The 22,784-nt window shown below is 36.3% G+C and overlaps 1 protein-coding gene and 1 non-coding gene across 6 annotated transcripts; both read left to right on the top strand.

Annotated features, from left to right (window-relative positions):
- LOC104231651 (mRNA export factor GLE1-like) lies at positions 1 to 21,803 on the top strand. Of its 5 annotated transcripts, XM_009784679.2 has the most exons (17): positions 22 to 223; positions 6,759 to 6,855; positions 7,336 to 7,436; positions 7,743 to 7,910; positions 8,014 to 8,169; positions 8,630 to 8,750; positions 8,879 to 9,027; positions 10,481 to 10,652; positions 11,093 to 11,276; positions 13,739 to 13,851; positions 17,212 to 17,282; positions 17,491 to 17,572; positions 17,849 to 17,935; positions 18,758 to 18,841; positions 19,062 to 19,193; positions 21,013 to 21,135; positions 21,214 to 21,803. In XM_009784679.2, coding segments are annotated over exons 3-17 (1,917 nt in total). In that variant the 5' UTR covers positions 22 to 223; positions 6,759 to 6,855; positions 7,336 to 7,434; the 3' UTR covers positions 21,487 to 21,803. The 5 variants fall into 5 exon arrangements, with proteins under 5 accessions (XP_009782982.1, XP_009782980.1, XP_009782984.1 ...); XM_009784680.2 differs by lacking the exon at positions 6,759 to 6,855 and having other exon boundaries at positions 1 to 223; positions 13,742 to 13,851; XM_009784678.2 differs by lacking the exon at positions 6,759 to 6,855 and having other exon boundaries at positions 1 to 223.
- On the top strand, positions 11,410 to 11,515 carry LOC138874300 (U6 spliceosomal RNA). The gene has a single exon (XR_011401340.1). It is a non-coding gene; the product is annotated as a U6 spliceosomal RNA (small nuclear RNA).
- Positions 21,804 to 22,784: the final 981 nt, after the last annotated feature.

Genomic DNA, 22,784 nt, shown 5'->3' with positions numbered 1-22,784 from the left:
TTTAGGACAAAAAAAAATCATATATAGGGAGGGCGCAGGGGTTTAACCGTTTAAGGGAGCAAAGTGGCAGTGTTTTGGAGTACTGCCATTTTTATCTCTCTTCTCCTCTTTGTGTTTTTCGCTCTCTGATCGAATAAAAGCTAAGCGCGAGAAAAATACCCTGGTATTCTGATTTCTGCAAGAGGAACTCGCACCGAACAAACCATGGCTTAGCTCGAGAGAGGTAAAATTAACCTCCCTTTTGTTCCGATAATTCCATCAATTTCATCCTTAATTCCCTTAGTTTCTTTATTATTTTGAGCCCATTTACTTGTTGGTTGGAATTGCTAGGGATTTCTGTCTTTTTTTTTTCTTTTTGGTTTCCTTGGAGATATCTTACAAAATTCAAATTTTCCGTTACTTCAAGGAAATTATTTTTATTTTCCTAACTTCTTCTGAATTTCTGAGGTAGCACAAAATTTGGGGTTGTAATTAATTGCTTAGTTTTTGTTTTATCCTGTTCTTGATATTGTTGTAATGTGTGAATTATGTAAGTGTATTTCACTTCTTTTTTCAAAAGATATATTATACCTAGAATATATACACAAAGTTAGAGACATAATTCAAAAGTGTATCCCTAAGATCATGGCTTTTACCCACAATCTTTGACTGTACCATCACACATAATCTAGCATACAATTTAATATTGAAATACTCTCTGACAAGAGCTAAGTCTTAACACTCCCCCTCAAGCTGGAGCGTACATGTCATATGCTCCAAGATTGCTACAAATGTATTCAATCCGAGCCCCTCTAAGGGACTTAGTAAGAACATCTGCCAATTGGTCATTTGAACCAACGAATCCAGTGACAATGCATCCAGACTCGATCTTCTGCATAATAAAATGACAATCCACCTCTATATGTTTCGTTCTTTCATGAAAAACTGGATTTGAAGCAATATGAAAGGTAGCCTGATTGCCGCATAAAAGCTCCATCTATTTGAACTCACCACATTGTAACTCTTGGAGGAGTTGTTTCAACCAAATAAGCTCGCATGTTGCGAGGGCCATAGCTCGATATTCTGCTTCTGCACTAGATTTGGCAACAACATCTTGCTTTTTTGCTTTTCTAAGAAATTAGATTAGATTTCCCCCAATTATGACACATTACCCAGAAGTAAAGTGTCTATCTGACGGAGAACCTGCCCAATCAACATCAGAATATCCAACAATGTTTGTCTGACCTTTGTCTTCATATAATAGTCCTTGTCCTGGGATCTTTACACGGAGCTTGGATAAACTGACTAACCACACTTACTGCAAATGAAATATCAGGTCGTGTGATAGTAGGATAATTTAGTTTATCGACCAGTCTTCGATATCTGCCAGGATCTTCTAATGGATCCCCCTGTCTAGGGACGAGTTTGACATTTAGATCTATAGGAGCGTCAGTAGGTTTGCAGTTTAACATGCATGTTTCCTCAAGTATGTCCAAAGCATATTTTCTTTGTGAGATAACAATACTGGTCTTGGATTGTGCTACCTCGATTCCCAAAAAATACTTTAGCTTCCCAAAGTCCTTGGTTTGAAAGTGGCTGAATAGATGTTGTTTTAGCTCAGATACTCTTTCTTGATCATTTCCAGTTATGACTATGTCAGCAACATAGACGGCCAGATAAATGTTCTTTTCTGGACCATTATGTCGATAGAAAATGGAGTGATCTGCTTCACCTCGAGACATGCCAAATTGTTGAAAAACAGAGCTAAATCTGCCAAACCATGCTCTCGAAGATTGCTTAAGGCTATATAGTGAACGTTTTAGACGGTATACTAAGTTTGACTCCCTTGAGCAACAAACCCAGGAGGTTGCTCCATATAAACTTCCTCAGCAAGCTCACCATGTAAGAAAGCATTCTTAATATCTAGTTGATGAAGCGGCCAACGGTGCATTGCTGCTAAGGAGATAAGTAGTCGGACAGATGCAATCTTGGCAATTTGAGAGAATGTGTCACCATAGTCAAGACCATAAATCTGGGTGTATCCTTTAGCAACAAGGCGAGCTTTCAGCCGATCAATTGTTCCATCTAAACCTACCTTTACTGTATAGATCCACCGACATCCAACGGTAGATTTTCCTTCCGGTAACTGGACCAATTCCCAAGTGTTATTGGTCTCTAGAGCAGTCATTTCGTCGATCATAGCACCTTTCCACCCTGAATGTTTCAATGCTTCGCCAACAGTCTTTGGTATAGGTACATTAGGTAAGGCAGATACAAAGGTATAATATAATGGGGACAATCGATGATAACTTAAGCAGTTAAATCGTACTGGTTTTTGAGTAGTGCGTATACCTTTGCGTATGGCAATTGGTGAAGTTACTGCATTTGACGAAGGCATGACTGGAGGTGATGTAGGAGCAAGAGATGAGTCATTGGGAGCTACCAACGCATTTAGATCAGGAGTGGTGCTATCATTAGTATTAGCTAGAGGACTGGCACGTCTGGAGTATACTTGGAAGGAGGAGGAGAGCCTGAGGTCCGTCTGGAAGACTAGCCTGCGGCACAAGAAGTATTGGCACTGGCAAAACTTGACGCATCAAATTTCTGCTTGTAGTGTTTAGTGAAAAATAGGGAGATGTCTCAAAGAAGGTTACATCTGCAGAGATCAAATATTTATGTGCTTTTGGATCATAGCATTTATAACCTTTCCAGTAACGAGAGTATCCAAGAAAGACACACTTAATTGATTTTGGTTGGAGTTTGTCAGTTCCAGGACTGTGATCATGAACAAAACAAGTACATCCAAACACTTTCAAAGGTAAATGATAGGGATTTTGACATGGAAAGAGAATTGAGTGAGGACTTTGATGTTGCAACACAGAAGAGGGCATCCTAGTGATCAGATAGCAAGCGGTGAGAACAACATCTCCCCAAAAACGAAGAGGAACGTGATGGTGTATAAGTAAGGTACGAGCAGTTTCAATGAGATGCCGATTTTTACGTTCGGCAACTCCATTTTGTTGAGGAGTATATGCACAAGAAGTCTGATGAGTGATTCCTTGAGATGACATGAAACTAGTGAAAGGAGATGATAAATACTCCTTTGCATTGTCACTACGTAATACCTTTACTGAAACACCAAATTGATTGTTTAACTTAACGCAAAAATTTTGAAAAATAGAAAACAATTCAGAACGATTTTTCATTAAGAATACCTATGTGCAGCGGGAGAAGTCATCAATAAAGGTAACAAAATACTGAAATCCTAAACTTGAAACAACACGACCAGGACTTCAAACATCTGAGTGAACAATGTCAAACATAGATGAAGCCCTATTGTTGACTCTTTTGGGAAACAAGGTGCGAGTGTGTTTCCCAAGCTGACAAGACTCACATTCAAAAGAAGACAATATGTAAAGACTAGAAATTAATTTTTGAAGCTTTGCAAGACTCAGGTGGACTAAACGACCGTGGATTAGATCAGCTGATGCAGCGGAAGTGAAGGCAAATGGTGGTTGTGATTTGGACATATGATATAGTCCCTGCGACTCATATCCTGTTCCAATCGTCTTCCTCGTTTTCTAGTCCCGCACAACAACAGAGTTAGCAAAAAAAAGTGACGGAACAATTAAGGTTTTTGGTTAATTTACTAATGGAAATCAAATTGAATGGGCATTCAGGAGCAAATAAAACTGAGTTTAAAGAGATAGAGGAAAGAAGTTGCACTTCTCCTATTTCTTTTACTGTAGTTCGCGAGCCATTAGCAAGGGTAACCGCAGAGAGGATTGAAGAAGGAATAAGGTTTGAGAAAGGATTCTGATTACCAGAGATATGGTCAGATGCACCAGAGTCTAGTATCCATGAGCAATTGGGTGAAGACCTGCTCAGACAAGCAAAGAGATTACCAGTTTGTGAGGTGCCAGTTGTTTAGCCACTTGATACTGCAGGTAATCACTATAATCCACCCCAGATAAGGTAATAAAATTAGCATGTTGATCATCTGTTTCACCACCATTTTGAACTATGTGGGCTGTACTGCGATTGTTTGTACGTGGTGGTCGACCATGCAGTTTCCAACAAGTTTGTCGAGTATGTCTTGGCTTGTTGCAATAGTTGTAGTATGGTATGCTGCTTTTACCTTTTCCTCTTTGATAGATATTTTGTTTTTGTGGATTTTTATTTTGCACAGCTAATACAGATGTCTCCACTTTATTAGTATCAAGTATTTCTGTTCCAATACGCAATAGCCGAGCTGAAACCTCAACTGATGAAGGGACTACAGAGCTTGCCAAGATCTGATCTTTTATAGGGCTGAGATCAGATCGAAGTCCTTTCAGTGCCAAAACCATAAAGAACTTATCTCTTTGTTGCTCCTGGGTGGTGACACTTGCAGAAAGTGGCATGAGCGAGTCAAATTGATCTTTCAAAGTATCTATTTGTCATAAATAACTCGCCATATCTTGATTATTCTGCTGAAGTTGGACTAAATCTGAAACTACTTTGTATATTCGTTGTATATCATTCGTATACAAAGCTTTAGCTTTAGTCCAAACTTTATAGCAAGTTTTACAACACTGAAACAAGTTGAGTAATTTCGGATCCCAAGAGTTCCATAAAAGATTACACAATTGTGCATCAATTCGGGTCCACTTAGTCTTTACACTAGCATTTTGACTAAGTGATCCTCATAACTACCTTGTAATTTAACCGTAGTAATAGTGGAAGGATTCAAAATTGGAGAGAAAAATGGTTTGACTTCTTCTGCCGTGGAGGACGCACCTGTCATTTTGATATTTAAATTTCAAGAAGGCAAGTGTACAAAATAATGTGGGAAAGAGGACAAAAGTAATGGCACTATGTAATGAAATAGAAGACTTTGTTGGGCAAGAAAACTTGTACGAATGGCTCCCACATGTAAAGACAAAGTAATAAAGTGTGACTTGAAATAAAGAAAGCTTTACTTTGGAAAAAGCTTTTCAAAACCAAAATTTTACTCTTCTGCTTTAAACGAAAAATCCCCTCTCAAGTTACCCACCAAATCAAGACTCAACAGAATACTTTTCTTTTCTTCTCACCAAAATCACAAGATCTGGCCTGGAAAGGAGCTTACTAATGGAATCGGGTCAGAGGGTAACAAGATATGACCGAAAACTGCTTCGGAGATTTTAGAAAATGTGATGGGTAAGACCGCAATGAATGGTCGACCCTCGCGTATCTGAAATGAAAGTCAGAGATGACCGGAAAAATCTGCCGAAGAAGTGGATGCCGGAAAAAGCAACCGGAAAAGGTGGTCGGAAAAATCCACCGGAGTAGTGACTGCCGGAAAAAGCAATCGAAAAAAGTATTTGAGTCTCTACCAAGATCGTAGAGGCTTTGATACCATGTGAATTATGTAAGTGTATTTCACTTCTTTTTTCAAAAGATAGATTACACTTAGAATATATACATACACAAAGCTAGAGACATAATTCAAAAATGTATCCCTAAGATCATGAGTTTTACCCACAATCTTTGAATGTACCATTAGACATAATCTAACATACAATCTAATATTGAAATACTCTTTGACAAGATCTAAGTCTTAACATAATGGAAAGGGTTATTTGCTTAATTCTGTTGAAGTTAGGATCTTCTTGTAATATTGAGTCTTTTTAGATCCAAATTCAAATTCTTCTAATTTTTGTTGCCGTAGAATTTTTATGCAAATTAATTAGCTACTCTATGAGTTATAAATTTTGGCATTCGGTTATCTGGCGTGGACCCTGGAGTATTCCACCCCGCGCCCACAAAATGGAAAATAACGTGAAAAATCATATTGTTTGATGCTGGTGTTATGATTTGGTAAACCCTAGTGAATACCAAATTGCATTTCACAATTCTGGAAATGATTAGTAGCGACTTGGAATGCTAAACTTAGTGATTCAAATTTGTATGGTTCTGTTTTACAATTTATCAGTGCCTTTTGTCCCTACAGTGAATGAACTCAAGGAAACTATGATTCTAACAATCATTGCTTATTTATTTTACTATTTTAAGTTTTCCAAATTCGCTGACTTGAGAAATGATTAAGAAATAAGGTTTCTTAATGGGTATGTCATATGATCTAAAGAGACCTATCCGTGCAAATTTTGTTTTAGATCTATTTTTAGTTGTGACTCGTTCCCGTTCCATGAACCGAAGCAAACTAATAGTGGTATGTGGAGGTACATTCTTAGAGTGAACTTCATAAGGTCATAGTAGAAGCGCCATAGATAATTGTAACTTGTTAGGTAATGCATAGAGAGATAGTTGTCTCCAAGTTTTGGAAATGGAATTGTTCGAAATACCGACTTTTGTATAATTACTTTAGGATAAGTAGGTCCAAGATAGAATACACTTTCATATAGCCCCCGTCAAAAGAAAGCTAAGTAAGATTAAATGGGGCCGTGTGTCTCAATGAAGACAATTCAGATATATAGGTTTAGTCTACTAGGAGAATGACATGGTAGATGAGCATGAATCACATACAATTAAAGCAGATTGATGAAATGAATTAGTGCTGGAAGAGCGCTGTGCAGTAGGAAGATACTTGATGGAGTGAAAGGCAAGTTTTATAGAAACAAATGTTAGACTGGTGTCCCTAGCTGTAGTACTAGTGTTACCCTTGTGTTCCCTATTTTTAGATTGATATTTTTTTTACCTGAGGTTCTCTTTGCTTAGTTTTATTTTTTGGATGTTATTACTATTTCGTTTGCCGTCGTTCTCTGTCATAACTGCTGTGATTTTGTTGTATTGAGCAGAGGGTCTTTCAGAAATAACCTCTTTACCTTCAGAAGGTAGGGGTAAGGACTACTTACATACTACCCTCCCCAGACCCCACTTGTGAGAATATACTGGGTATGTTGTTGTTGTTGTTGTTGTTGTAGCACTTCCACTTCCTCTTTCACATTAAGCTTCCTTTTCTTCCACCCTTCATCACTTCCTCTTCAATTTCTCAAAATTCATACCCTCAGCTTATGATTTATTCAAAATTCCGTTTATCCAATTCGGAATAGTAAAAAAATCCATTTAATATTATTGAATTTCTATAGCTATTATTTCAAGAAATCACAACTGCAAATGCAAGAAAACTTCAAAGGTAGATGCTTCACAGAGAGCAGAGCCTTTTGTTAAATAAATCTTGGAGAAAATTAATGTAAAGAATGAAACTTCGATCTCAAATCAGCGCCTTTATCCCTTTTTGCGCTATCTTTTCCCCCCTATTCATACTCTTGTCTATATTAGTAATATTAGGGTTTAGTTTTCAAATTTCCCTTATGGGTGTTCATGTTATGATCTTTACATTTTCTGTTTGTAACTTTTGCTTTTCAATTACAGGTAATTAATTATATATCATATTTCAAGACTCAAGTGTGTGAAGCCAGCGTTGTACACAACAACTTTATTTAAAGGTGTTCTTAAGGCAGGAAAAGAATAATGTAAGTTATTACTTTTTTCCTATACCCATTTTTTCACCTCTTTCTCTATTTGTGGTAGTCCATGAAAAATTGATGCCATTTTTTAGTTTTGTTTTAGGGAGGGGTTGGTTCATGTGACCTCTATGCATATGTTTGACAAAATACCTTTCTCATAGTTGTAGTGATAAGAACATCACATTTCAGTTTTTCTTTTATTGCTACAAGTTTATAGAAATTCTGGAACTATAACTTTTTTTTTATAACCTCTGTAACTATAATATTTTACTTGTTCCTTGGTTTGTGCTGAGTTATGGTTATTTTTTTCAGGGGTGCTGTTAAACTGCTACTTCCGTTGCCTAAAAATGTTGATGGAGTGACCCTGGATCCAAACCCTGATTGGAGCTTTGATGCTTTACTGGTCGAGCTCAACTCGATAGAGAAGAAGCTCAATGGATCATCTGAATTTCCAATACCTTTTACCAAAGCAGAATCTCGGTATGTTATTTTAATAAGGTTTCTTAGTGAAATCACATCAAGTATTTTAGTTCCATTTGGATAGTAATTTTTCTGTGTTATTGTCTTATCTGTTTTTACACAGAGAACTCTCGGCTTCAAAGAATAATTCTCGGAGAGGCTTTATTATGCAAGTGTCTGATGACGACATGGAGGATTTGGAAAGAGACACTAAGGATGAAGTTGGTAATCATTTTGTTAAGGGGGGAAAACGTTTTGCCTGTGACGAAATCTATCTGAGGTAAATACTCAACAATTGCAAACATTATAGTGTGTAAGAATGAGAGGAGGTCTATTAGAACAGAGAAACAAGCTGCGAAATATGTTGCTATGAATGCCCTTCCCATGTTAAACATCTCATAATTGCTTGGCTCTATAGTTGTTTAAGGCATTACATGTTTATAGCATTTACTTATTGAGCCAAGAGTTAGGACATCGACATCCTTAGCCAAATAAGGAGGATAGGTGTATGTTTGACGGGGGTGGAGTGTGGGTGCAGGGGGTGCGGAAGCACTTAATATTACCACATAAAGGTTTTTTCCAGGTGCATCATAAAGTTATTCCTATGGTTCCTTAAACTCATGGACGTCATGTAGTACAGCAAGTTATAAGCCAGTGCTTTGCAAGTGTCTTTTATTAATAATAGACTTCCGTTTCATTCTTGATTAATACTTAGTGCAGCATTTCTCATGTTGTTTCAGTGATAGCGACCATTCTGAAGAAGGCCTGGGCATTGAACTGCAACATGATCTAATGGATAAAGTGGGATTAGTAGAAAGTGCTTTATCTGAATTAGCTCATGAGCACCATCTAACTATTGCGGTTTGTAACTTCACTTATATGCTTCCTTAACTTTCTCTGTCCATGTCCACGCCTTGCTTCACTTAGGAAAAGTAAAGAAGGGATGAATATATTAAACCGAATCTCTTTCTCTTATTACCTTACAACAGGATGAAATGAGAGATCAACTATCAGCACTTGAAGCTGAGTTCATGGATGAGAATGAGAAGCTTGCCTCCACACTTGAACGGGTGGAGAGAAATATTGAAGCTCAAAGGGAAATGAACAGAAAATTTGACATGCAGTACCAACGTAAAATGTAAGGCGTATTACTCTGATTTTGTGAAAAAAAACTTGTTTTTGCATTAAGTTTGTCATCTAGTTAATAGTTTTCTCTTTGTTCAATGATGTATAACAAGGAAGATGTTTCTCAGTGGGTTTTGGTCCAATGGTGGTCTGCTGGAACTGATGGAAAAATTATCTGTTTAATCACTAAAGACCAGGGTATACATTTTATCCGTGCTGTGGACTTCACTTCAACTGCTGCTGCTGCTACTCTAGGACCAATGGAAATAATATAATTTCTGAAGACACGCCAATCAAATCTCAATTACTTAAATAGGAGCTGGTTTGTGAGGAATTCACTTACAAAAACATTCACTAAGGATGTTAGATTGACAATTGATAATGAACCACTAATGTTGTTTAGGTTGGGAATGAAAGTGAATGGGGTGATTTGCTCATCATCTATTGTTGACATGAATTACAGATGAAGGTGTAAAACAGATTCAGGGATATGGGCGGCGAGCCGAGTTACTGTATAGAAGGGACACCAACAGGAAGTCATGTCACTTTGATTGCAAGTGAATATTTTCTGATTCAAACAACATGCATGCCCTTGAGAAATTTTACTATGTGAGTTACATAACCATCATAATTTATGTGAGTCTAGTTTATTTCTTGACAAGTGGACTCATGTTCCCGTTTAACTTATTTTAAAATATAAGTTAAAAAAGGCAATGTTTAATTCTACTCTTTTTCCTAATTAGAGGCTTAACTGGTGGACAATAAAAGAAAAATAAAACAGAAAAATCTTGATTATTAATAGTATGATCTACAATAGTATTATCTAAATTAGAGGGGCCATATTTACACATACATAATAAAGAAATTAGATTACATTTTCCATTAAAAAAATAGGAACATTTGAATTTAATAAATTGCATAAAGTTCATGTTGAAGGTTACCTTCGCCGTCAAAATTCACATTGTCAGCAAATTGATTCTCCATACTTTTTAGTACAAAGTATATGTTTTCTTCTTCACCGTAGAATGAATCCTTAAAAAAAAATTAATTTTTTTATTTTATGAAAGAGTAGACCTAGTAATCATTTTGGGAAGATCTTTTCCTGTTTTATTTTTCTTTTATTGCACTAGTTAAGCATCTAATTAGGAAAAAGATTAGATTTAAACATTGCCTTTTTTATTTTATGTTTTAAAATAAGTAAATAGAACATGAGTCCATTTGTCAAGAAATAAATTAGACTCACATAAGTAATGTTGGTTATGCAACTCACGTAATAAAATTTCTCCATGCCCTTGGTCTCAATAAAAAAACTTTGCGACTGACAAATATTGAATTTTTGTTAATGTTTCCTGTTCACTCTATACATGCTTGGAGTACCTAGAATTTAAAATTTAATCACCATTTTCATGTTCCTACAATTTAATTTTAGTAAAAATATACTATAAACTTCAATTGTATTACTGTAGTGCAGAAGCACTTGATGATCACCTAACTGCTGTACAAAGGGATCACGAACACAGATCCCAAATTGAAGAAAGGAGAATAAGAGATGATGCAGCTCGTGAAGAAGCCAAGAGGAAAGAAAAAGCTCTTCAAGAAGAAAAAGCCCGGCAAGAAATGATCAGAGCAGAAGCCAAGGTATGTGTTTTACTCCTATCGAGAGAGATGCACAATTTGATATGCTCATTGGAAATTCTCTCATATGCTTAGTAGAAAAGTTTCTTCAAGGATAAAAAAGTTTAGAAAGTTATATTTATCCAATTGCATTTCTGGTCGCCTGCCGTTTTGTGATTTTAGGATTTTACAAAGTTAACTATTTGTGAGAATCCTCGTCAAACGAGGAAGTAATTGTGCTTGTGTTAATTTACTAACTTAATATTTATTGGAACTGTTTTTTTTTTCCTGTGGCATACTTCTGCTAGTGCTAATGCTCACATTCCCTGGTTCTAGCATCCCTGGCTTTCCTGTGAAAAGCTGTCTATTTGTCTCCCCTCATGCTGCATCTATTACAAAGTTGTTGTTTGTGATTGAATTTTCTCCTTGTGGGTAATAACTAATAATAAGTTTGATTCCATCAGGTGCAGGCTAGGCTGGAAGCTGAAAGAGTTGAAAAGGAAAAAGCCGCAGCTCTGGAAGCTGAGAGGAAAGCAGCAAAAGAAGCTGCAGCTGCTGTGGAGAAGAAGGTATCTGAGTCATTGATGAATGTTCCTTCGGAGGCTAACAAGGTTTCAAAGGAAGTCACTATTCATAAACATTCAGCAGGTATGTCTCACTGTGTAATCTTAGTGAGGGAGTGGAAGTGAAGATTTGGCCTTCCTCCTACCCCTCTTTTTCTTTTTATGTTAGGCATTTTATTTCAAATAAATAATAACTTAAAATAAAATGCTATGTGCATGTCCCTTCGGGGACATCCAATAAAATTAGAATGACACATAGAAAATTAGCATGATGGCCCCTGTGCAAGGATGACAAGCGCAAATCGAGAAATGGTCCTGATTTTTTTACTACCTTGCCTTGTCAAAAATGCTCTGTGCATAGTCTAAGAGGAAAAACCCTAATTGTTTCTTTAAGTATAAGCCATAAGGTTAGATTTATTTTGATCCCTTATATTCAATTTGGACATAAACAGTCCTTTATCTTTGTAAAAAGTTACTCCCTCCGTTTCAAAAAGATTGTCTTAGTTTGACTTGGCACAAACTTTAATAAAGAAGGGAAGACTTTTGAGATATGTGGTCTTAAATAAGCCATAACATTTGTGTGACTGTAAGACTTTTGAAACTTCTGGTTTGAAATCTGTCATAGCATTTGTGTGCTTATAAATGTTTCTTATTAAGAAAATATTGAAAGGTGCCAAATCTTTTTGAAACAGACTAGTAAGGAAATAGTGTCAATCTTTTTGAAACAAAGGGAGTAACACTTCTGATCCAGGGCTAGATTGCAGGCTATTCATTACGGAAAAGATAACAAAATTTAAAAGCTGGGAACTAGGCCTTTGGGAAAGAGACTAACTCTGAAGATAAAACTCTCTCCAAGATATATTCCTAATAAATATACTTATTAAAATATTCTTACTTGGGATTATCCGGGTCTATTGTTCACAGCCATGCTTTTGACATCCTCCATTGGGGGATGTGGGGTGGTAAAAAAACACAGTGGTTTTAGAGGTGAACTTGGGGAATGAAGTCTTGAGAACTACAAAATATTAAGCGGGTGACTGATCAGTATATATGTGTCTGATGAACCATCGGATTTTTACAAGTCACCTTCAAAGCTGTGAAACTTCTTTGTGGCCAAGGACCATGCAATTGCGGTGTACTGGTTTATGAGAACCAATGCGGAGAAAGTGCATGATGGAGCGGAGATGAAAATTGATTTGATGTAGAACTAGTGTTGTTGCTATTGTTCGTCAGCAAGTCTAATAAATCTGTTCGAAGGGAGAAACATGGAAATCATTTCACTGATGTTGTCTTTCTCGTCTGTTTTCTCATCTTTTTGAGCAAAATGTCAATCTTTATTCTGGATTAATGTTCTCTAATTGCTATTGCAGACTGAATAATAGCCTGTTTGGCCAACAGGCCAAGCTTCTTTTGGGCCAAAAGTGCGTTTTTTGGGATCAAAAGTGCTTTCCCCCCAAAGTTAAGGTGTTTGACCAAGCTTTAGAAGGAAAAAAAATGCTTTTGAGTAGAAGCTGAAGCAGTTTTTGAGAAACAGAAAAAATAGTTTCTCCTTGAAAGCACTTTTTTTTGAAAAGCACTTTTGAGAAAAAATACACTTAGAAGCACTTCTTAAAAGCTTGACCAAACACTAATTGCTGCTCAAAAGTCCATCTCTTTCTTTGATTGGAAAAGGTTTTTCTACCATCAATAATAATAGTATACTGAGACAATCAATTAATATGTCATAATTTGCTACTCCCTTCGGTCCAAATAAGTGATTTTTTGGCCTTTTTTTTGTGGTCCAAAATAAGTGATTTTTCCAGATTTCAAGAATGAATTAATTATTTTTTTCCTACATTATCCTTGGAGTAAATAGTGTTGGAGTATGTGTTAGGAGTGTTTATGTGAGATAGTAAAGGTTAATATGGTCAATTTCATTGCTCATTAATGTTAAAAGGTGGATTTCTTAATCTGTGTGGAAACATCCAAAAAATCACTTATTTTGAATCGGAGGGAGTAATAGATATGCTTTGCTTAGAATTAGATATGATTTGGTTAGATAGAACAGAGAAACATAATTCGCTAGTTTGATAACTTCGTCAATTGGTAAACGAATTTCCATAAGCTAATACTTGTGGCTTCTTTCTGTTCCGTTAGTGTTGTCTCTTTTCCCATTAGTTCCATTAGTCCCATTATTTTTTTTAGCCTTTGGTGGTATCTTTTCTGTTAGTGAATGGTCTTGAGACTAACCTGGACTAAAGGTGCTCACTAATTACAAAGATAAAGGAGTGTTCATGCTCAATGAAATGTATAAAAGACCAAGTTAGAGCTACCCCTATATTTAAAGGACTATTCTAGTCTTTTTCTCCATAGTCTAAATATAAAGATTTATTGTCAGAACTTTTAAGTACTTTTTATAAAGTCAACTGGATAATATCCTTTTATCAAATAATGTATTGTACGCCAATCTCCAAGTGGCAAGATGAAATATTTAGATGTTGTTTTTCTTTCTATTTCTAATGCTTGTAAATATATGCGTAGATTTCAAGTTTGCAATTTTGGATATAGCAGGAAATACAATCAGGGTGTCAGAAAATGCTCAAAAGCTGGAGGAGAAAAGATTGATGATTTGCAGTGAAATAGCTTCACAGAATGAAGCGCTGGGATCGCGTTCTAACAAGGTAACCTTGCAAAACAATATTTGAAATTTCATTGCTGATTTATCACACTATTATGCTTCTTGATGCATAAAGTAAAGTGTTCTTCGCAGAGGCTCTGGAGTGAGGGTTCCTAAACAGTTACTCCCTTTATCCTAATTTATATGGCATTCTTCCATTTGGATATCCCAAATGTTTGACACCATTTTATTAATACTGTTATTCTATTTGACTTGCACAGTTGCTAGAGTTAAAAGCCATTGGAACTATATACATTTATGTGTTTTTGCTATATCAGACTAATTTTTCAACAACTGTTTTTATATTTTTCTTCCACCACTACTAATACATTAACAAAAAGTCAAATTAACATCTTAAACTTCGTGGTCGGTGAAGTAGTCTCACATTTCATGAGACAGAGGAAGTAATGACTTTTAAAGTTAACTCTTTCCCTGCTAACATAATCATTTACCCATCCAATTATCTGTCGGGAGTTGTTGGTTCAAGCTCTTGGAACTGCTTACATTTAACTGTGCGATCCTTGCATTTTTGAAAAAGTTATTGAAACATTTTGATAAGTTCATTTGAGTCTTCTTTTAGCTGAAATAAACAACAAAAACAACTAAGTATGTCTCAATCCCAAACAAGTTGAGGTTGGCTATATGAACCCTCGCTGACCATGTTTCTCCATTGAAGCTCAACTCATGTCATCGTCATACCAAATAAAAATAAAAGTGAAAAATAAGTTAAGTACATCTAAACAGTAATAATAATAATGATATTAAGATTTCTTTATATTTTTACTGGTTCTTTTTTGAAAGGTAAGGTAATTTATATATAAACAAGCACAAAAGATGTGCTGCAAACAGGTGAACAGTATTTACAGAAGCAAAAACAGCAAAAGTATGCCCCTTCTAATCCTTTAGGGGTTCTGACATTTGTAGGACTGATTCTGTATCATTTGCATTCTCCATTCTACACCTTGTGCTTTTACAAAATAATACATCTGGATTTTATCCTAATGATAGAATTAGCAGAGTCTTCAAAGCATCTTCTATTCCTTTCGGTCCAAATAATCCACCAAATACAAGATATCGTATTACACCATCTAAGTTTGCCATTACTAAGCCCAATTATGTTCCAGAAGCTAAGCAAATCAGTTGTTGAACTAGGCATTACTCACTGCAGACCAATTATGTTCATAAAAGCTGCCACAGTTGGACAGTAACTTGGCAATGCAAAGACACATGCCGAATACTCTTGGGTTGTTTCCCGCATAGGAAGCATTTATTGCATAGAACCAACCCTCTTTTTTTGTAAATTCTCGTAAGTAAGACAATCTTCTTTGCTCACTATCCAGGTAAAACAAGCTACCTGAAAGGGGCTTTTGTATTCCAGATTTTCTTCCAAAAAGACACACTAAACGTTCTTTTACTGTTGTGATGCCATCTTCTAAATCAGTAAACTGTTTGAATGTGCTTAAGTGGTTGTAAAATGTTGTAGCCCTGTCGATCTCCCAGTTTAATGAAGGCTCATTTCCAATCCACATATCCCCTTCAGAAGGATATCCTCATCCCATTGCCCACCTTGAACCTATTCTAGACGTGAAACAAGACCAGCGAGCTCTAATTATTCTCCAAATTGAGACTCTATATGCAGCTTTTACTTCTCTGGTGCACCATTGATTCTCAACTCCATTTTTGTTCTTAATCACACCAACTCAAAGGGCATCAACCTCCGAGTTATATCTCCATAGCCACTTCATCAACAAGCTTTTATTGTGTTTTCTGAGGTTTTTAATCCTCAGTCCACCATTTTCCTTTGCCTTGATAGGTTCTGTTCACTAAATTAAATATCCTCTGTTCTTTATTACCTTTCCAAATAAAGTTCCTCTGTAGCTTGTCAATTCTTTTTTCAACCTTACTAGGCAAAGAGAAAAGAGACATCACATATGTTGAGCCCAGCACATTGTTAACTAGTACCAATCTTCCTCCTTTGATAAATACTGTTTCTTCCAGTTTACTAGCCTTCTTTCACATTTCTCCTAGACTGCTTCCTATATACTATTAGCTCTATGCTTGGCCCCTAAAAGGCAATACCAAATAGACAGTTGGCTGAGTGCCAACCTGACACCCTAAAGTTCCAGTAGGTCTGCTGCAATTTGTGATGACATTAACTGGATATGAAAAGCTTATTCTCCAGTTAACATGAAGACCATAAATTGCTTCAAAATATACAAGTTTGAGCTGCAGATGCCTAAGTTGCTCAATCTCCGCATCAGACAACACCGTAGTATCATCATCATACAATAAATGTTAGATTTCCATGGCATTTGGCTACTATTTTGACTCTGAATCCTCTTATTTCTCCATTCACATATGTAACAGATAGCATTTACTAAAACATTCCATCACCAGTAAAAATAAGAAAGGAGAAAGAGGATCTCCTTGTCGTAAACCTCTTTGAGCTGCAAAAAAAAAACCCCACCGGTTTCTCATTAACAAGGACAGAATATATACCTGTACTGGTGCAAAAGGAAATCCACTTGATCCATCTTCTACCAAATCCCAAATCCTCAAGCATGTTCATCAGAAAGTTCCAATTGACATATCATCAGCTTTTTCGATGTCTAACTTGCAAACAATACACCGCTTGTTGCTTTTTTGTCTAGAATCTAAACATTCATTAACAATGAGAGCCGCGTCCATGATTTGCCTTCCTCTTATAAAAGCTAAACCCCCCTCAATTCGACAACAGTATTTTTTACTGGTATAGAAATCTATGATTACGTCAAAATACTCCTAGAAAAGCAATAGGTCCAAAATCTACGTATTAACAAGTAAAACTTGTTCCCAAGTAGTAGATTTCACCTATATGGATCTTTTTCTTCCATTATGCCTATCTTTAGCCAAGTCTTGATTGATTCCAGGTAATTGTAGTTCTTTCAAGACAACTTCTTCCTTCCATGTGATTTTAGGTCTACCTCGTCCTCTTTTTAACACCTTGACTCCACATAGTTTCACGCCTATGGACTGCTGCATCTGTAGGTTGACGAAGGACACTAACGTACCATTTCAAGTGATCTTCTCTCATTTTATCCTAAATGCATGCTACTTGCACCTTCCAGCTAATATGGTCATTTTTTAATAAAAGAAAAAGAAATAGTTGCTTGTTTAGTTGGAATGTCATCAGATGCATTTTGAATTATTATATTCCATCTTAGCGTACCGAGATTTAGTCCAGAGTTCTATTTGAGATCCTAAGGATGTTAATTTGGGTTAATAATTTCTGATATTTTATAAAATTACTACTACAACTACTCCACAATCCGGATTTGGGGTACTTCTGATATTCTATAGTTTAACACAAATTCTTTCTTAACAGGCTTACCGAAAATATGAAATGGAAATAGCCAGACGAATCAGAACTATCACTGGTACAAAAGAAAATGTCAGGTACCTGGAAACTCGTCTCTTAGATTGTTAGCCCTATCTCCTGTAGCTTTAATGATTTTCTTGTTGAAACCATTTTCTACCTCCCATATTTAAGTCACGTATTTGGTTGCTTTGACCTATATTTTTGAACCAGTTTTGGGTATAAACTTCATGAGGTGCAAGAACTATATTGATGTTTGATACATGTATGTTACTTTTCCTTGTGCAGAGTGAAAGCAGATGAATTAATTAAGCTAATCAGTGATTCAACATGTCCACAATCCATCAGCATTGCGATGTTTGCACAGAAGGTAAAATCCTGAAGTACTTCAACTGGGATTTTTTCTTTAGGTATCTTTTATGATGTCATTGTTTTTACTTCTTTCTCTTTTTCCTTTTCTTTTTCGGGAGGGGCACGGGACGGTGACGGATGTTGGGGATTTGGGGTTTGCATATGTTTATGCTTGTAGAAAATTGTGGGTTCTTGATGCAGCAGTTGATTAGTGTATATTGAATATATTCTACTATCTGAGCTTTGTCCAAACATCTAAGGATATTGACTGTGATTCTGGTTTTCAATTTTATAGGTTGTGTCCCTGTGCGTGAACCCTACAGGAAGCTTTAACAGTGCCGTCTATGCGTATGGTCGTGTAATTGTCCTTGTTACTTCAAAGGTAGTTATGATATTGTTCTGGTCCTCTTGCTATTATAGGTCAATATTAGTTCTTGCTGTCTTATAATCAGGTGATCAACTTGAATAACTGAAAAGAAAGCAGTTAAAGCATTTTTGTTCCTTCACTAATCAGTAAAAAACCAATATGCTTTCATCTAAACCTAGTCATGCTCAGTCCCAGATTGAGTGTCACGTTTTGACTTCACATTAAGGATGCTTGTTTCTTATACCAAACTTTCTAACCTAAACTTGTTCTCCAGAACCAAAACAAATTGGGGTCTCAAATTGTCAGGCAAGCCCCTCCTCCGCTGCCAGTACAGTGGCTGGTTAAGTACTGGTTACATCTCCACTTTACACTTTAGAATCCCGCTTTCTTTTTTCTCCAAAAAAATATTTGTTGTTTCTCTTCAACCAAATCTTTTAATTTTCACCCATTTGAAGGCCTAAAAAATTGCTTAAGGATTTAGTGATACTTTTACCAAAAGCCATATCCAAACACAAACCCGAAGCTAAATTTCCTAAAACCACCAAAAATAAAATTGTTTTCCATCCAAACTCACTATCCAGACCTGAGCCCAAAAGGTGAATTGCTGGAAAAAATGGGGAATACCTTCGAATTTAAAGTAGATGTCAGGAATTTCTGACGAAGGGAAATCTAGAGGTTGTATTGATAGCGCGAGAAGGGCTCTAGGATGGTTAACATAAAAAGGTTTAATTTAGGACAGGAGACTTGAGTGTTTGAAAAGGGATCATGAGTATGGATCAGAAAGTACTAACTAATGTAGATTACCATCCTTACATATTGGTTTGCTTTTCGTCACAGGTCCCTCTTGCCATGGATGTTCTCATAGGCGAGTTGGATAAAGTTTGCATTTACGCAGTTCCTAAGTACATTATTTACTCAGAGGTACTTCTTATTTACCTTAGTATTACCTGTTTGGCATCTACACATCTCATTGTTGTCTTTTGTGGAATTCTTTTTACTTGATTGTCTTGGAGCATGATTTTTCTAAAATTAAGTGATGAGAAAAGAACTTGTCGCAGACGTTAACCTTCTGCACCCCATGATTCACATCGTACTATACTACCTGCACGAAAATTAACTTTGATGTGTTCTTTCACTTCAGACAGCATTTCAGACAAAAGAAGCTTATTACAAAGCTATTGGCTATGCAGAGGAAGATGGGAAGATCGAAAGTACTGATAGTTATGTGGATCGCTTAAGTGCATACATGAAATTATATGGTGCTCTTGTTCAGGTCAGTTGCTTAGACATTTGTTACTTTTATCCTCAAGAATCCTTAATGCTTGTGTTGCCGACACTCTCGTCTATCTTACTCTTTTGGGAAAATAGTGGTTTGGCCTCTGAGTTTTGCTTTATTCCGGTTTTAGTCCCTGCATTATTTGCATGATCATATCTGATCTTCAATTTAACAAATGTGGATTTTGGTCCAATCACTCATTGAAACTAACAGAACATCAATTTGGATTCAGTCGTTTCTCCATCAACCTGGCCATTCTTCCTCCTTCAGTTAGCACCAACATTAGCTGTTTCTATGCATTGATGATTTCAACTTGAAAATAAAGGGAGTACCAAATATACATATAATCATCATAATTCGTGCCCATCGTCTTTTTGAGTTGTGGTTTACTTCAACTTCTTGTTAGGTTCCCTTTAAAGCCTCCAAATAGAGACCAATTCTCTTTGAGAATGTGTGTGCCCTTCAAAATGGAAATTATGTTGGCATTTCCACCTACATGATATTTGGAGTGGATCAGTGCTTAATTGATGCTCTACGTTCAATAAGAAGCCATCGCCAGTGTGATAAACCCATCTTCGTCACTCGCTCCCAGGTATAAGGAACACAAAATTGAGCATGACGAATATAAGTTGATTGCGATTTGCGATGGGGTGCAACAAATGAAGCCCTAGGGGCTAAAGAGCTCCGTGAGAAGAAAATGCATAATAATGACTTTGAAGGGACTCAAGAGGTTGCCTTGAAATCTGAAGGACTTTACCCTCAACTATAGAACATATCTCAACTACTTGTCTCTAATGTCCATTTTCTAGCTCAGAGCAGTGGAGTGGGATTAAAAAAGATTGCAATGGATCCCTCATGTTGATAAAGTCACCATTAGACATCAATATTGGAGACTTGTGCTTCATCCAAACAAGAGCCTTCCAGGTGCAGAAGCGGCTTTCATGTTAGGTTGGGGAAGTAGATGTGGTGCTCTCCGACCCAGTTAAAGAGCTTTGCATGATAGAAAGTGCTGAATTTTATCCGGGGTTACAGAAGCAAAGCCACTATCTCATCAGGTTATTCGAAATCCTCCAGTTTGACAAAGCAATATTTCAATTGGTTTAGCATTCAGTTCAGTATGTGAATCATTGTCCACAAACAGAACCAACTTCATCAGCAGAGCAGGAAACATTCTAGACAAGATGTCCTTTTTGCAATATTAGTTACCAGTGCTACAGGTTGTGACCGAGCAGTACGCTGCCAGAAATGATCAAAGCCATATGATTGTGCTAATATTTGTTATTCCACGTATAGGAATTTTGTTTAGGGAGTTCTTGGTGCAGACTGCAGAGCTCCTTTGGCCTGAGGTTTGATGGAGAAGTAACAGAATCCCAAACTAATATTTGTTAGTTGAATATGACATCCTGTTATATTTATTTGGTGATTGGACTAGAACTGCACATTTTGTTTAATTGGAGGTCAGATGTGCTCAGCCAAATAATACAACAACAATAACATCCCAGTGTAATCCCACAAGTGGGGTCTGAGAAGGATAGGATGTATGCAGCCTTACCCAACAGAGAGACGGTTTCCGATAGACCTAAGGGTAAAGAAAGGATGGAAGAAGCACTCATAGCAATACAAGGTATTTAAAAAACAGAACACAAGATAGCAAAAGAGAGTATGAAAGAAGTACTAATAGTCAGTAATAACAGTACAATGTATGAAACGATAGCAAACTAAGGGCGTATGGAAGGCAAGTAACAACAGTACAAGATTTTTTCCTTCCTTCATTCCTATAGTAACTGATTTAGTAGTAAACTGCATTTTGTGGCAGACTGAAGTTGAAGGCTGCCAAAATTTGCATGGTCTCAGAGAAGGTTGGGCATGGATAGCCAGATTCTTAAATGTTCTCCCAGCAAATTTATATACTGCAGCCGCCTTGCAGGCTTTTCTTGAAGTAAGTTGAAGCTCTCTCAGTTCCTTTTATGTTAATGAAATGGGGTAGGAGTTAAAAGAAAATGTCTTGGTTACGTAGATGGCAGGTTTTGCTCTACACAAAAGATATAAGACACAATTCAGAAAGATGTTGGATATCATTGCTAAAGATTTTCTAACTGCATTGAAAGATCGAGGCGATGCAAAGTTGAACAAGGTGATTGTGAATATCCGAAACTATATAGAGTCAAATCAGTTCCTGAAGGAACCTGAAGGCTGGCGCCTCAGGAGTAACTTGGAATCACACAATTTCACTCCAGAGTCAGATCATCAACAGCAATATGGTTACCAACAGAATAGCTACTATCGCTAGTTCCGTACTGTAGAAAACTTTGGTCCCTTCTTCTTTTCCATCAGTTACTGAAAATTTGTTCAAGTCCAATGATATCATTAAGACGCTTTGTTCCCATAATTTGAATATGTAGCTCCTGTATCATTTGTATATTGTTAAAGATTGTAAAAGGAAGTTGTGTACCTCTATTTCTACACTTATATTTTTCACTCCATAGAATCTCATGCCAGGGGGTAAGTCACTGTAAGGGAAAACAAAGAATTATGAGTTGGTGGATGTAAGAGTTAACTTAAGATTATTATATAAAGTTTTACTAATAATCAAGCTCTTTGCATTTCCGTCTATGGTGATAGAAAGACTAAATGCTTTTTTGTGTCAACTATTTTTCTTCATTCAGATTTTCATTTTGATGATTAAGCTATGTTAGTGATTCAATTCAATGCCAAATCGGGTAAACAACTTCATAACTTTGATGGTCTCATATGCTAAGAAAACAAAAGAGAATTTTTTTATTATATATCTTTTTCTTATTTTAATTTTGGCCCTCAAACATTTTTCAACTTGATGCATGTGAATATCCTTGTACATATTCTCTCTTTTCCCTCCACCAGATGTTAGGTATTCACATTGGAGATCGACATAATTTCTGTTTATGCGCGAATGACTGTTATTACCCTAACCATTGCAAATTAACCATTTAACGGATAATCAATGTAATAAATATGAATAACGGGAAGGAATTAAATAGCGCAAGACAGTTACATATTATGCCCTTATATAAATCCCCTTTATCATAACTTATAGGAGCATTACGAAATTATATTGTCAATTGCTTATATTTTATTCTCTGTTATTTGAAGATCTTATTTTCTCCTTTGGGAAGGAAGCTGCGATAATTAGGGGTGTACAAAACCTAACTGAAACCGAAAATCGAACCGCAAAAGTGGCTTAATGACTTATTGGTATCGGTTTAACGGATGGGGAACAAATTAGAAATTTTATTATTAACGGCTTATCGGTTTGGGGGCGGATTATTCAATTTTCTTATCGGATATATATATATATATATATATGTGTGTGTGTGTGTGTGTGTGTGTTATCTATATGTATATTAAATATCCCTTCCACAGTTCCATTTATCCACTGTTGAAGAATTTTCATTTTTTCTGTTGCTCAAACCTATAACATGCCAACAATCTCCTTCTTTGCATGTTATAAATATGGGAAATTTTCATAAAGCACCATCTTTTAATGGTAATTAGTTATTTATAGATATCATTTGCTATAGTACAGTCTGTAGATACGTTTTCAGTTGTTAT

The sequence above is a fragment of the Nicotiana sylvestris genome, chromosome 7 (assembly GCF_000393655.2).
Source record: "Nicotiana sylvestris chromosome 7, ASM39365v2, whole genome shotgun sequence".
Taxonomy (NCBI): Eukaryota; Viridiplantae; Streptophyta; class Magnoliopsida; order Solanales; family Solanaceae; genus Nicotiana; species Nicotiana sylvestris.
The sequence above is the reverse complement of the archived record's forward strand: the minus strand, read 5'-3'. Positions and strand labels throughout refer to the sequence as shown.